At 43.4% G+C, this 15563-nt stretch overlaps 1 protein-coding gene across 3 annotated transcripts in view; it reads left to right on the top strand.

Annotated features, from left to right (window-relative positions):
- Nucleotides 1-15340, top strand: part of STN1 (STN1 subunit of CST complex) — an 82178-nt gene extending 66838 nt beyond the window's left edge. For 2 of the 3 annotated variants that reach the window (XM_040437225.1, XM_040437226.1), the window contains exon 10: nt 15010-15340. In XM_040437225.1, the coding sequence (XP_040293159.1) occupies nt 15010-15167 (158 nt within the window). In that variant the 3' untranslated portion in view covers nt 15168-15340. Of the gene's footprint in view, nt 1-1223; nt 1343-15009 lie in introns of those variants that run through there. The other variant, XM_040437227.1, reaches the window with a different exon arrangement.
- The last annotated feature ends 223 nt before the right edge of the window (nt 15341-15563 follow it).

Below are 15563 nucleotides of genomic sequence, written 5' to 3'. Positions count from 1 at the left end.
CAGTCCCCATAGCTCTGTGTGCTTTTAGTGTGTAAAAAAAATTATTTGATCCATATGCAAATTAACCTGAGAGGAGTCCTGTACGTGAGAGGAGTCAGGGACAGGACTCATCTCAGGGTAATTTGCATATGTATCAAATCGTTCTTTTTACACAATAAAAGCACACAGAGCTATGGGGACTGGATATTGCGGATGTGCTAGTGGCCATCTAGCAGCCCATGTCCTCAGCTCTATACACAAAATCCTGGTGACAGGTTCCCTTTAAGGACATTTTGATCTAAAGACTTAGATGTAATGAAGCAGCGGCAGGTCTCCATTAGCCCTGTGTGGTAGTGTAAGACCGTGAACCGGGGAGGGACCCCCAGGATACAGCGAAATCACAGACGAGGAAGGCGACAACACACAGCTTTGTGCAAGACAGAAACTTTACTAAAACAGTAATATAAACACAACAATGTGAAGGTGCACCAAAGATCTTATACCCCGGGCCCACTGTCACTGTCCCTGTCCGGTTGGACAGACCTATCGCGATGGCGTGCACAGCAGAGCCTGCAAGTCGATGCTGTGCCGCAAAAGAAAACAAACCTAGCCGATGGCGCACACAGCAGAGCCTGCAAGTCAATACTGTGCCGCAGAACAATTCTGTAAAGTCTGCCAAACATGCAAGTCCTAACTAGCTAAATAACTATTTGCAGGCCCAGACTTAGGGTCCATTCACACGTCCGTTGTTTCTTTCCTGATCTGTTCCGTTTTTTGCGGAACAGATCTGGACCAGTTCTGTACCCATTCATTTTCAATAGGTCCTGAAAAAAATCGGACAGCTCAATGTCTGATTTTTTTTCAGGACCCATTGAAAATGAATGGGTACAGAACTGGTCCAGATCTGTTCCGCAAAAAACAGAACAGATCAGGAAAGAAACAACGGACGTGTGAATGGACCCTAAGTCTCTGATGCTTCAGGCACCACTAATATAATGCGATGAGTAAAATGGATTTCTCATCCATCTCATTGGGGGACACAGGCATTGACCATGGGTATAGCTGTTGCCGCTAGGAGGCGGACAGTAAGCACCCAAAGTGTAAGCTCCTCCCTCTTCAGCTATATCCCTTTCTGCAGGGACAAAGCTAATCAGTTTTAGCTTAGTATCTGTAGGAGGCAGACCTTCCTGTGTTGCAGGTCTGCTGATATACTACTTTTGTCTCCCTTTTTTTCTAGCGGGAAGCTTCAGGCAGTCTGGGTAAAAACTGCCTGCACTTCCATCTAGGAGACAGGAGACCAGGGGGTCACCCAAACCCCCTGCTCGTTCCCACTCTCTAGAAGAAAAGGAGGACCAGAGGTCCCTGTAAAAACCTCTGTCTCCTGCCACGAAGCGCATCACCACGGCTGCCCCAGCGAAAGTCCCCTCTGTTTCCGGTGTCCCTCACCAAGGGGCAGCACACCGAAGGTGTGATCCGGCTGGAGCCAGGGGGGCAGAAAAATTCGGACAGGTAAGTAAGAGACTGCCCATAGTGATGGCCCCCATGTGGTCGCCCCAGGGTACTATGGGCGGTAATGGGAGCCCGGTAAATTTTAATGGTACCTGGTGCAGGGCTCAGGGGGCTGCTCCTGCTGTGTGGCCGCACGTGCGGCGCTTCCTTGGTCCGGCGTCGTTGTCCTCATCACCGCTTCCACAGGACTGCGGGGCCATTAGTAATTGAGGCCCTGGCTTCATTTGGGGCCTACTACTGGGGGCGTCGCTCTCAGACCCCCCTGCGCGTGGCCTGACGCGCGCTGAGAGCCGGCGTCATTTTGTGGGTGGGGTTTATGTTGGCCCCGCCCACACCAGCGGCAGAGCAGAGGGAGAGTGGGCTCCACCCACTTCCGGGATTTAAAGCACCTGGCGGGACGCTGATGGTTCTTGCTGCTTGGAGGGACACAGGCTGGGTGAGTGTTGTTTGTCCCTTCTTACAGGGCCTAACCCTTCCCTTTTCCTTATTGGGGTGCCAGGGGAATCATTATGTCTGAACCCAAGCCCCAGCTCCAGAAGCAAGCGGTCCCTTTGGTGCGTCATTTTGTCTGCGCATCATGTTGTGCAAAATTTCCATCCCCTCAGTCAGACTCCCTCTGCTTTGCATGTGCTGCGCCGCCATCTAGTGGCTCTGCTCCAGATCCATTGCTTCCCGCTTCCCAAGCTACGGAAGAACCGGAATGGGCACGTTCCCTGTCTAGGGTGGTGCAGGATGTCTCCAATACCAACAAAGCTATTGTGGATATATTGGGGCGTTTGTCCTCAAGGCAGTCCTCTGACCGGTCCGACTGTGGGATCATCGGACTCATGCCTATCGCGGCCGCCCCACAAAATGGGCCAGAACTTCCTCCCCCAAAAGGGGTTCTGTGTCTCCCGTGTCCTCGGCCTCCCCTCCTCCTGCTATAGTGTTTTACTCAGACATGTCCTCAGTTGAAGAGGCATGTTGTGAGGAGAGAGGGTCAGATGAGGATGTTGTCTCACCGGAGGGTCAATCATCCAAACTATCCTCCATTGTGGACAATTTAATTACGGCAGTTATTGAGACGTTGCAGGTTAAGGATCCAGCTCCGTCATCTGCCAGCGCGGGTGTTTCCTTTAGGAAGTCCCATCATTCGCACAAGCTTAGCAATGACTGTCCAAACTGCCCATAATTATTGCATAATAATTTAAAATTGCGACAACCTTTTTTCATGTTTCTTCAAATACATAGGCAAAAACTATAACTATAAGTAACTATTAGATTTACCAGTCTCAGAAATGGCCAGAACTAAGGCCCAAGTTTAGGCAGCAAATACTTCTCATCATCTGCATGATCATTGAAGCGTAGACATAGCAAGAGACATCTATGAAAATCTGTTCTATAATCAGATGAGTCCATTATTTTGTTCCATTGTTGCCCAGCTGGTGCCCCTCATGTACCAGAGAGGGGCCAATGTGATGGTGCAGCTTCCTCTTCCCAGATAATGGTCAGGCCCTTTAATGGGGTTAAGAGCCACATTTGAGACCTCCACCATATGTCAGGGTGACGTGTTTCTCATATAAATATAAATATATATATATATATATAGTTAAAACGAAAAGTTTATATACACTATATGAAAAGACACATATGCATGTTTTTTCAATATCTGACGTGAAATCAGAATAAACCTTCCTGTTTTTGGTCAATTAGGATTACCATAATTATTATTATTTGCCAAATGCCGGAATAATGAGAGAGAGAGAATGTTTTAAAGCGAACCTTTCACCAGGATTTCACCTAATAAACTATTACCAGTACCTTATAGATTATCCTCATTCTGTTTCAATGCATTCTTGTGCCGCTTTCCTGGGATGTATATTCATGAAAAAAACTACTTATAAAGTACTCTTCTCCAGCTCCTGAAGTCACGCTAGAAGTCAAGGGGGTAGCCCTTCCCTCACTCCGGGCTGTAACTCCCCTGCCCTAACCCCTCCTCTAAGTAGTGTAACTGACACCCCGCTCAGTCGCCGGGACCGCGCTTGTACAGGCGGCGCATGCGCCGTCGGACTCAAGCGCGATCCTGTAACTGAATCGCGCATGAGGAAGAGAAGACAGGCAGGCATCGGGGACGGCGCATGCGCGATTCAGTTACAGGATCGCGCTTGAGTCCGACAGCGCATGCGCCGCCTGTACAAGCGAGGTCCCGGCGACTGAGCGGGGTGTCAGTTACACTACTTAGAGGAGGGGTTAGGGCAGGGGAGTTACAGCCCGGAGTGAGGGAAGGGCTACCCCCTTGACTTCTAGCGTGACTGCAGGAGCTGGAGACAAGGACTTTATAAGTCGTTTTTTTCATCAATATACATCCCAGGAAAGCGGCACAAGAATGCATTGAAACAGAATGAGGATAATCTATAAGGTACTGGTAATAGTTTATTAGGTGAAATCCTGGTGAAAGGTTCGCTTTAAGGCATTTTTATTACTTTCTGCAAAGTCAGAAGTTTACATACATTAAGATTACTATGGATCATTTTGTGAATGTCATTTTATTTTTTGGGGACGTTAGAAGGCTTAGAAGTTTAGAAGCAAATCTTGAAAATTTCCAAAACCCACTTTTTAGGGACCAGTTCAGATCTGAAGTCACTTTGTGCGGCTTACATAATAGAAACCACCCATAAATTGCCCCATTTTAGAAACTACACCCCTCAAGGTATTCAAAACTGATTTTACAAACTTTCTTTTTTTTTTTTTTTTTTTTTTTTTTTTTCAATTTTTTTTATTGAAATCAAAAAAGATATAACAGGCGGAGGAGGCATCCTCACAAGTAAGAAACATAAAGTAAAACAGTACCACTGATGACACGGTATACATTTACATGTCAATGGGTTGGTTCATTGCAAATAAACAAATCTTGTCAAGAAGGCTACTTGAACAGTACAGGATGGTATTATGTACGGTGATGGATTGGTATGGGTGCATGCTTTGTTTAACTTACATGGTTTGGTGTGAAGAGCTCATTTAGGTCCGAGGGGTCAGGTAAAGGTAAAGGTAAAGGGGTCCAATACACCAGAGCATTCAAATTACAATAAAATCCTGAAACTAAGGATATAGTTGTGACATGTCCTTGAGACTCCTAAATGTCTTCCAGTCTTTCCATACTTTCGTGAAACTTTGGAAGTTTCTCAATTCCCAAGAGGAAATTTCTTCAAATCTATGGATTTGGTCTACTTTTAGTAGCCATTGTTCAATGGAAGGAGTTTCTGTAGAGAGCCATAATCTCGGAATGAGAAGTCTAGCAGCTGCTATCAGATGTTTAAAAAGAATCTTGTTAGTGATCCTCTGTCCGGACGGAAATACATTTAGGAGTGCTATTTCTGGAGAAGGTATTAGGTCTGCTCCACATATGTGGTTGGTTACATGGAATATTCTTTCCCACCATTTCAGGAGTCTAGGGCATCTCCACCAAATATGGATGAAAGAGCCTCTTTCTAAGAGACATCTCCAGCACTTGTCACATCCAGACAATGAGTACCTGGAGACTATATCTGGGGTCTTGTACCATCTAGTTATGATCTTGTATCCGTTTTCTTGAATACGAACACATCTAGATGATTTATGCGGAGATTGTAGTATAGTGGTGATTTCCTTGCTAGTAAAGGTCCGATCTAGGTCTCTTTCCCATAGGCCAATGAATGAGGGTAAAACATTGGGAGAATGAGACCTAAATCTACTATACAGCTGTGAAATGATATTTTTGGGAGACATTGAGCTATCTATCAAACTTTCAAACCATGTTAGAGGTCTTGTTAAATCTCCCATTGTGGTGTGTAAGGACATGTATGTCTTGATAAAGTATATGGGGTTATTGAGTATGCGAGAAGGAGGAATTGCGAGATTCTCTCTCAGCTTATCTAATGATAGAGAAGTGTTGTCTATGAGAAGATCTCTCAGGTTAATAACCGAGTCTCTTAGGTGTGTGGGTAGACTATCCCTTAATGTTTTAGGGGCTATTCGCAGGATGTCACCTAGCCGGAGGAGGGGAGAAGGGAAGGGAACATGTAGATAGGTAGTTTGGAACCATTTCCAGGCATTATAGGTAGCCCTAATTATCGGTGTTACCTCTGAGGGAAAGGGGGGCATACATTTATATCCTAACAACAGCATCCTAAAAGATGAGTTAATTAATGAATGTTCTATTTGGACCCAGGATTTATGTGGGGGGGGCTCTCAACCAATCAACTACTCTGGCCATCAGGACTGCATTTCCGTATAGCTCTGGATCTGGAAGGGCTATACCTCCCAGGGTTTTTGGTTTGTTTAGGGTTTTATAGGAAAGACGGGCTTTCTTCTTTGACCAAATGAAGGCACTGAATAACGATCGGAGGGAAGAATAGTATGAGGAGGGGATAGGGATAGGGAGAACCTGAATTAAGTAAGTCAATTTGGGTAACACCAAGGATGTGAGTAGGTTCTTCCTACCAAACCAGGATAGGATTGGCAGGTCTGGATCTTTGAGGGAGGTGGAGATATGACTCAGGAGAGGTAGGTAATTTAAAGCAAATAATTGGGAAGGGTCCTTGCTAATCTTTACCCCTAGGTAAGTAAGGTGAGGACTTGACCAATTAAAGGGTGAATTTTGTTCTAGGCTTTTTGCTAGACTGGAAGAGAGGACAGTATGTATGATTAAGGATTTCCCATGGTTAACCTTAAAGTTGGACATGTTACCGAACGTCTCCAGATGGTGAAAGATTTTAGGGAGTGCCGTTATCGGATTGCTGATCAGCATCAATAAGTCGTCGGCAAAGGCCGCCGTCTTATGTTCCTGATCCCCTAGGTCTACACCCTTAATGTCTCTATCAGATCTAATGACCTGCAGCAAAGGTTCCATAGTTAAAACGAAAAGAAGAGGGGAAAGGGGGCAGCCCTGCCTAGTGCCATTTCTGATAGTGAAAGGGGAGGATATAGTATTGTTGACTGAGATGGAGGCGGAAGCTTTTAAGTACATGGCGTTTATGGCTGAGAGGAAAGGGGGCGGAAATTTCTGTGAGGAGAGGACCGTATTCATAAATGACCATCTGACCCTGTCAAAAGCCTTCTCAGCATCAGTGCTGAGAAGGACTAAGGGCAAGGATTTCTTTTTCGCGTGGAAGAGAACATTAAGAACTCTAGCAGTATTATCTTTGCCCTCTCTCCCCCTAACAAAGCCAGTCTGATCTCTGTGTATCAGAGAGGGTAAGATTGAGGCTAGGCGGTTTGCTAACATTTTAGCTAGGAGTTTAAGGTCGATGTTAAGGAGAGAGATAGGCCTATAGCTAGGGCAGAGTGTGGGATCCTTACCCTCTTTAGGGATTAACACGATATGGGCTTTGGTCATGTCGTTAGATAGTGGTATGCCGGATAAGGTCAGGTTAAACAGTGGGATTAAATGTGGGATAAGGGTGTCATGAAATGTTGAGTAATATGAGATAGGGAGGCCATCAGGGCCTGGGCTTTTCCCTTTGGGCGAGTTGCGTATGACTTCTAAGAGTTCTTTTGGAGTAAAGGGAGAGGCAATGTTCTATTCTCTTCAGTCAGAGTAGGCAGGTGTAGTTTTTCTAAATACGCTAAAATAGAAGATGAGGGATCAGGGGAGGGCAGAGGGGGAGTATGAGTGTCTAAGTTATATAGAGATTCATAATAATCTCTAAATTTCGAAGCGATCAGTTCTGAGTCGAAGATGTGTGAGCCTGATGTGTTTGAAAGTTCATGGACAAAGTTGCCTGATTTCCTCTTTTTGACTCTGCTCATCACGAATTTGGTGGCCTTATTTCCGTGGGCAAATATCTTGTGCTGAGAATTGAGGTAGTACTTTGCTGACAGGGAATTAAGAATATCCTTAAGAGAGCGTCTATAACTATTCAATTCCTCTAGGTGGCTCTTGAGCAGGGAAATTTTATGTATTTGTTCTAATTTAGTTATGTTCGCGTGTAGCTCATCTATCTGTTTGTTCCTTGCTTTTTTAAGATAGGTTCCAATGCTGATACATTGGCCTCTTAAAACTGTCTTATGGGCATCCCATAGGGTCTGGGGGGATATTTCAGGTGAGACATTTAGGTCAAAGTAATCTTTCAGGACTGTTTTAATTTTTGATCTGGATTCAAGGTTGCCTAACAGCTGCTCATTTAACCTCCAAGATCTAGAGGTACTGTTTTTCTTTGGAGGAGACAGGGACAGGTAAATAGGGGAGTGATCAGATAATAGGATATTTCCTATGTTGGTGTCTCTACAATATTGCAGATGGTTTTTGGAGACAAAAATGTAGTCCAGACGCTGATATGAGTCATGAACTGTTGAATAAAAGGAGTAATCCTTGGTGTCTGGATGGAAAGTTCGCCAAACATCTATGAGTTGAGCTTTCCATAACTTCGAAGTCAGGGATCTAACAGCTGACTGGGAATGTACAGATTTGCCCGAAGAAGAATCCAAAAGAGGATTTATTACAAGGTTAAAGTCACCACCCAACACCAAGGTCCCCTCTCCAAATTTGTTTACTTTGTCTAAAACGTTTTTTAGCCAGGGGATTTGTTTCCTATTAGGAGCATATACGCTGACAAATGTATAGATGTGTTGGTCTATTTTCCCCTTCAGCATTACAAACCTACCCTCAGGGTCCAAGATCTGGTCAATGTGTTGGAATTGGACTCCTCTCTGAAATCCAATGCTAACCCCTTTTGAGTTGGAAGAGTTTGAGCCGCTATGGTACCATTGGGAGTAATATGAGTATGACAGATTTGGGAAATGACCCAGCTTCAGGTGAGTTTCTTGGAGAAAAACTACCTTTACTCCCTCTCTCCTCATCATTCCAAATACCTGACCCCTTTTAGCTGGCGAATTGAAGCCTCTCACATTGTAAGATGCTATTTTTAGGTCACCCATCTGGAATACAGGGGGAGGTGGAAGCCATGCTAGTTGTGTGGTGATGGAAAAGTGTGGGCTTGGACATATCAAACCTTTTACTTGCATCCCATACCAAAGCCATCCGTCTGATGTCATCAGGTAACATGTTGAAGTTAATAGAGTGGTAACTAGAATAACAAAAAAAGAACAAAAGGTGTGAACAACATATTAGAGGCATTGCTCTATGTGTGGGGGGGAGTATGGGTAAACCCTTACGGTACAGAGCTCCACCCAATATGCCACCAGTACGTATCGGAGGAGGGAAGTAGACCAGTGGATTACCACCTGCTCCAATACTACCGGCCAGATCAATGGAAGGTGGCAGAAAAGATAAATGCCCGAAACTGGGGAAGAATGATTTCCGGTTACTTAATACTAGGTAAAGTATTGCTTTGTGTTAATGCTCATCGTATCGACATTCTGGGTGGTAGAGGAGGAGGGAGGGGGGGGTAGGGGGAATAAAAGGGGGGGGGGAGGGGGGGGAGAAAAGTGGTATAGAGGGGGGGGGGGGGGGGAGACAGGTTATACAGATTACATATATTGTACCTTCTGTGCCCTAATGGCAGTAATGCCGACCACTGGAGACAATATATGTAGGTAATAAGAGCAATAAACTTATAGGAGATAGCAAACAAAAACTACATTATTCCCTTTCGTGGGGAATAGCTCCTATACAACCATCAAACAACCGATAATCTCCAGTTGGGTCAAAATGAGTCTGTGGATAGACGTCTGGGAGTGATTGGGTTAGTTTTCTTTCTCTGGCGCTGTGCTTTAGGGGTCCTCCTAGGTTCAAAGAGCTGCGGCCTAGGGACTTCTGGTAGGGACGCGACATCCTGGATCAAATCCCAGTTCTCAATTTTCATGTCGGGGATCTCTAGATGCTGCAACACTTGATCTAGGTCGGCGTGGGATCTAATCGTGATCCTGCCACCATCGTACAGGAACGAGATGCCAAAGGGGAAAGTCCATCTGTATGTAATTTTCCTCTGGATGAGCCATTCTGTGAGGGGTTTCAGCGCCTTGCGCTTTTTCAGCGTAAGTGGTGCTAGGTCTTGATACACATGGATTCTATAATCCCTGAAAAGGACTTCAGTTTTCTTTCTTGCGCACTCTAAAATAGCTTCCTTATCCTGGAAGTTTAGGAAACGGCAAATTACGTCTTTTGACGGTTCGGCCGGTTTTGGCTTAGGCCTGAGGGCCCTGTGAGCCCTTTCAATAGTCGGGCTGGGATAATCAGGGCCTAGTAATTGCTCACATAGGGCCTTCATTGCCTCCGGTATTTCTGAGGGGAGGATTGATTCGGGCAGACCGCGGAATCTTAAATTGTTCCTCCTACCTCGGTTCTCTTGGTCCTCCAGTGCTGCATAAACATGGTTAAGATGCGATTGTACCTTTTGCAGGCTGCTGGAGGCCGCCGTCTGAAAATCTAGCACCGCATTATGCGCCGACTCCAGATCCTCCACTCTACCCCCGATGTGTCTGATATCTTGTCTCAGGGAAGAGACCTCGCTAACCAGTGGCTCCAGGGCTTTGGTGAGGACAGACTTCAGGTATTTTCTGGAGATGGGTAAATTTTGACGTCCGCCCGTTTCTTCTGCATCGCTGTCTTTTTCCTCTGAGAGCATGTTTTCTTCTTCAGGGGCAGCTGCGGGCGCCATCTTAGGTTCTTTCGCGACATATATTGCCGCCGCTTTTTTAATGAATTTGTCCATGTCCCCTGAGGTAATGGATGGTTTCTGGTGTTGCAGGGTGTCTCCCTGTCTCGGGTTGCCGATTTTGACCATTGTCTGATCGGTATAGCTAGTGTAAGCTGCGGTATAGCTCTGTAAGTCAGACGGAGCTCAGACGCACACCACCATCTCTCTCTGGCGCTAGCTCCGCCCCCCCATTTTACAAACTTTCTTAACCCTTTAGGTGTTCCACAAGAATTAAAGAAAAATATAGATGAAATTTCTGAATTTCACTTTTTTGGAAGATTTTCCATTTTAATCCTTTTTTTTTTTTGTAACAAAGCAAGGGTTAACAGCCAAACAAAACTCGATATTTATTGCCCTGATTGTGTAGTTTACAGAAACACCCCATATGTGGTCATAAACTGCTGTACAGGCACACGGCAGGGCGCAGAAGGAAAGGAATGCCATATGGTTTTTGGAGGGCAGATTTCACTGGGATAATTATAAGTTGCCTTGTAGCATTTGAAGCCCACCTGATGCACCCCTAGAGTAGAAACTCCAAAACAAGACCCCATTTTGGAAACCACGGGATAAAGTGGCAGTTTTGTTGGTACTATTTTAGGGTACATATGATTTTTGGTTGCTGTATATTACACTTTTTGTGAGGCAAGAAAAAAAAATAGCTGTTTTGGCACCGTTTTTAATTTTTGTTATTCACAATGTTCATCTGACAGGTTAGATCATGTGGTATTTTTATAGAGCCGGTTGCTATGGATGCGACAATACCAAATATACAACTTTTTTTGGTTGTTTGTTTCAGTTTTACATAATAAAGCATTTCTGAAAGCCATAGTTGTTTTATTTTTTGGGCGACTGTCTCATGTAGGGGCTCATTTTTTTCAGTATGAGATGAAAGTTTGATTGGTATTATTTTAGGGTGCATATGACTTTTTGATCGCTTGGTATTACACTTTTTGTGATGTAAGGTGAAAAAAAAGATTTTTTTACCCTTTTTTTTTTTTACAGTGTTCATCTGAGGGGTTAGTTAATGTGATATTTTTATACAGCAGGTTTTGACGGATGCAGCGATATCTAATATGTATACTTTTATTATTTATTTAAGTTTTACACAACAGCATTTTTTAAACAAAAAAAAAACATATTTTAGTGTCTGAGAGTCATATTATTTTAATTTTTGGGCGATTGTCTTAGGTAGGGTATCATTTTTAGCGGTATGAGGTGACGGTTAGTTTGGTACTATTTTGGGGGGCATATGCCTTTTTGATCGCTTTGTGTTGCACTTTTAGTGATGTAAGGTACAGTTTTTATTACATTTTTTTGACGGTGTTCACATGAGGGGTTAGGTCATGTGATATTTTTATAGAGCCGGTCGATACGGATGCGGAGATACCTAATATGTCTACTTTTCTTTTTTTCCCCTATTTTTTTCAATTTATTTTTTACTTTATTTTAGGAAAAGGACGCGTTTTTATTTTTTTTACTTGAAACTTAATTTTTCATGTAAAACTTAATTTTTTTAACTTCTTTTTCACTTTATTTTTTTGTCCCACTCTGGGACTTCAACTTTTGGGGGTCTGATCCCCTTTACAATGCATTACAATACTTCTGTATTGTAATGCATTGGCTGTCAGTGTATTACACACTGTAATACACTTCAGCCTGCCTCCTGGATCTCACGGGCTGCCTTCCCTGCCATCAGGTCCCCGTCACAGCAGCCCGGGGATCCAATGGCCATCCCGCACCCGGCAGGATCCTGCACGTGCCGCGGTCAGCGCTGACTGCGGCAGTGAGAGGGTTTATGTGCCGGCATCAGTGTTTTCACCTATGCCGGAGCATACAGCAGGGGTCCAGCTATCAGTGACTGCCAGACCCCTGCCGCTAATCCGGCGGGCGCAGCTCCTGTACATGTATGGCGCTGGGATTTCGGACCCACTTTCCAGTGCAGTACATGTACGGCGCTGGTATCTTGTCATGTGTTTGGAGGCTTCTGTTTGGTTTGTTGGCAACATCTGAGTTAATTAGAGACACACCTGTGGATGTATTTAAATGCACACCTGAAACACACTGCTTCTTTGTGTAGCATCATGGGAAAGTCTAAAGAAATCAGCCAAGATATCAGGAAGAGAATTGTGGACTTGCACAAGTCTGGTTCAACCTTAGGTGCAATTTCAAGATACCTGAAGGTGCCTCATTCATCTGTATAAACAATTATACGCAAGTACAAACAAGATGGGAATGTCCAGCTATGACAGAGGTTAGAAGATCTGAGAGACTGGCTGCACGTTAGGTTATCTGACAGCCTATCTGTTTTCACTTGTGTAGCTTGTGGTCATTACTTGTGTAGCTTGTTCACAGGTGTAGCTTGTGGTCATTACTGCTCCTCTATTTAGTCTGGACTCACACTTCATACCATGCGGTTGATATTATGTGCCTGGAGTTGGAAGAGCTGGTGTGTGGTCCTCATCTGAATTCCTGCTCATCCATTTTCTATTGAAGATAAGTGTACTTCCCTTTTGTAATTTGTTGTTCGCATTTGCTCGTTGTTTACTAGGCCTCAGGGAGGCGCTGGTTCGTTTATCTGGGAAGGAACCAGTGGTCTAAGACCCTCTCACTACTCCTAGGGCTATTCAGGGTTACTAGGGCCTAGGTTTCCGGTGTATGAATTTTCCCACCTTCAGGGTGTATTCATACTGACAGGAGTCAGGGCTAGGTTTAGGGTTTCCTAGGTGGTCACCATTTCCCTTTCCCTAGCCGTGAGGCCTAGTTTCTGGTCATTTTACTTCTGTTGTCTTTCTATATACCTACCCTCCCCCTACATTGTGACAAAGCCATTACTTCAAAATAAACATAAAAAAGCCAGATTAATGTTTGCAAAGACCTACAATTTTGGAGACATGTCCTGTGGTCTGACAAAACTAAAAATTGAACTTTTTGGCCACAATGACCATGGCCACAGGGGTGGCAGCATCATGTTGTGGGGTTGTTTTGCTGCAGGAGCGACTGGTACACATCACAAAATAGATGGACACATGAGGAAAGAAGATTATGTGGAAATACTGAAGCAACATCTCAAGACATCAGCCAGGAAGTTAAAGGGTTTCTGTCACCTGAAAAATGGGTACTAAGCTGGCTGACATTAGCGATGTGCTAATGTCAGCGGAACATAACTGTATTGGTGCCATCTCACTGCCTGCCACCGTTATTTAGAAAAACGAACGTTTATGATATGCTAATTAGCCTCTAGGAGCAGGGGGGGCACGGCAGACCGGACCGGAGGTAGGAGACCAACGATGCCTGGCCCTGTCAATCTAGTGTAGCAGGGCGTGGCCAGAGGTGGGAGAACGGAGCCTCTAGGAGCAGGGGCAACATCCCCATGCTCCTAGAGGCTAATTAGCATATTATAAAAGTTCGTTTTTCTCAATAACTGCGGACATAGATAATCATCATAGCAGTGCGACATGGATAATCATCAATGGCTGAACTCAGCCCTATTCAGACACGTCTGTCCAATGTATATTCAGCATATAGAAAAACTGTGTTATTACTTCTAAAACAGTGCGAGAGCTCCGCACTATAATGAATAGAGGGACTGTGACTATAAACTAATTAATTATGAACGGCTATATATGAAATAATAGTCAGTTGTGTATGTTGCTTATTTTATATATTTTTTTTATTTCTTTTTTAATGGGTTATTAAAACATTGTATGGTATTTATTAAAATATTGCATTGTATTTTATAAGAAGCTGGCCATTGGTTTGATATTTATAATTTAACAGCTAAGTGGTGTAGCAGGCCAAGATATACTGCATAATTGAGAAAAACATGCATATGTGCCTTTTTATATAGTGTATGTAAACTTCTGGTTTCATCTGTATATATATATATATATATATATATATATATATACAGTACAGACCAAAAGTTTGGACACACCTTCTCATTCAAAGAGTTTTCTTTATTTTCATGACTATGAAAATTGTAGATTCACACTGAAGGCATCAAAACTATGAATTTACACATGTGGAATTATATACATAACAAACAAGTGTGAAGCAACTGAATATATGTCATATTCTAGGTTCTTCAAAATAGCCACCTTTTGCTTTGATTACTGCTTTGCACACTCTTGGCATTCTCTTGATGAGCTTCAAGAGGTAGTTCCCAGAAATGGTTTTCACTTCACAGGTGTGCCCTGTCAGGTTTAATAAGTGGGATTTCTTGCCTTATAAATGGGGTTGGGACCATCAGTTGCGTTGAGGAGAAGTCAGGTGGATACACAGCTGATAGTCCTACTGACTAGACTGTTAGAATTTGTATTATGGCAAGAAAAAAGCAGCTAAGTAAAGAAAAACGAGTGGCTATCATTACTTTAAGAAATGAAGGTCAGTCAGTCAGCCGAAAAATTGGGAAAACTTTGAAAGTAAGGGCTATTTGACCATAAAGTGATGGGGTGCTGCGCCAGATGACCTGGCCTCCACAGTCACCGGACCTGAACCCAATCGAGATGGTTTGGGGTGAGCTGGACCGCAGAGTGAAGGCAAAAGGGCCAACAAGTGCTAAGCATCTCTGGGCACTCCTTCAAGACTGTTGGAAGACCATTTCAGGTGACTACCTCTTGAAGCTCATCAAGAGAATGCCAAGAGTGTGCAAAGCAGTAATCAAAGCAAAAGGTGGCTACTTTGAAGAACCTAGAATATGACATATTTTCAGTTGTTTCACACTTGTTTGTTATGTATATAATTCCACATGTGTTAATTCATAGTTTTGATGCCTTCATAGTCATGAAAATAAAGAAAACTCTTTGAATGAGAGGGTGTGTCCAAACTTTTGGTCTGTACTGTATATATATATATATATATATATATATATATATATACTGTAAATATTTGCTGTCTTCTACTGTAGATGCTGATAAAGGCTGCCACTTCCTCCACATACTGAATTGTGTGCGACAGACGTTTGGTTCCAGCATCAGTGAAACTGTAATGCAGCGCGTCATTGATGCTCTTGAAAGGAACAGCGACATCATTAGCACCATGGAAAAATATTACACCGCATTCTAGATCACCGGAGAATGGGAAGCCGTGACGTTTTTCTTACATTCAACCATACGCTTACGGACAGTAAAGAAGGTTCAGAGTTAGAAAAGTATGATCTGGATCACCCTGAAGTACGGAGACAATAACTATCCGCACTGATCTTTCTGTGATGATGAAATATAATGTAAACTTTTTATTTTTATACAGAAGAAATAATGAAATAAATATTCTATATATAGATATATTTATATGAAGTGTTTATCTATTATCTATCTATCTATCATCTATCTATTATCTATCTATCTATCTATCTATCTATCTCCTATCTATCAAAGTTATACGCTGTCCGTCCAAAAAAAAAAGTAGCCATCAAAAATATTTTGTTGGACCGCCTTTAGCTTTGATTACGGCACGCATTCG

The sequence above is a fragment of the Bufo bufo genome, chromosome 6 (genome assembly GCF_905171765.1).
Source record: "Bufo bufo chromosome 6, aBufBuf1.1, whole genome shotgun sequence".
Classification (NCBI taxonomy): domain Eukaryota; kingdom Metazoa; phylum Chordata; class Amphibia; order Anura; family Bufonidae; genus Bufo; species Bufo bufo.
The sequence above is the reverse complement of the archived record's forward strand: the minus strand, read 5'-3'. Positions and strand labels throughout refer to the sequence as shown.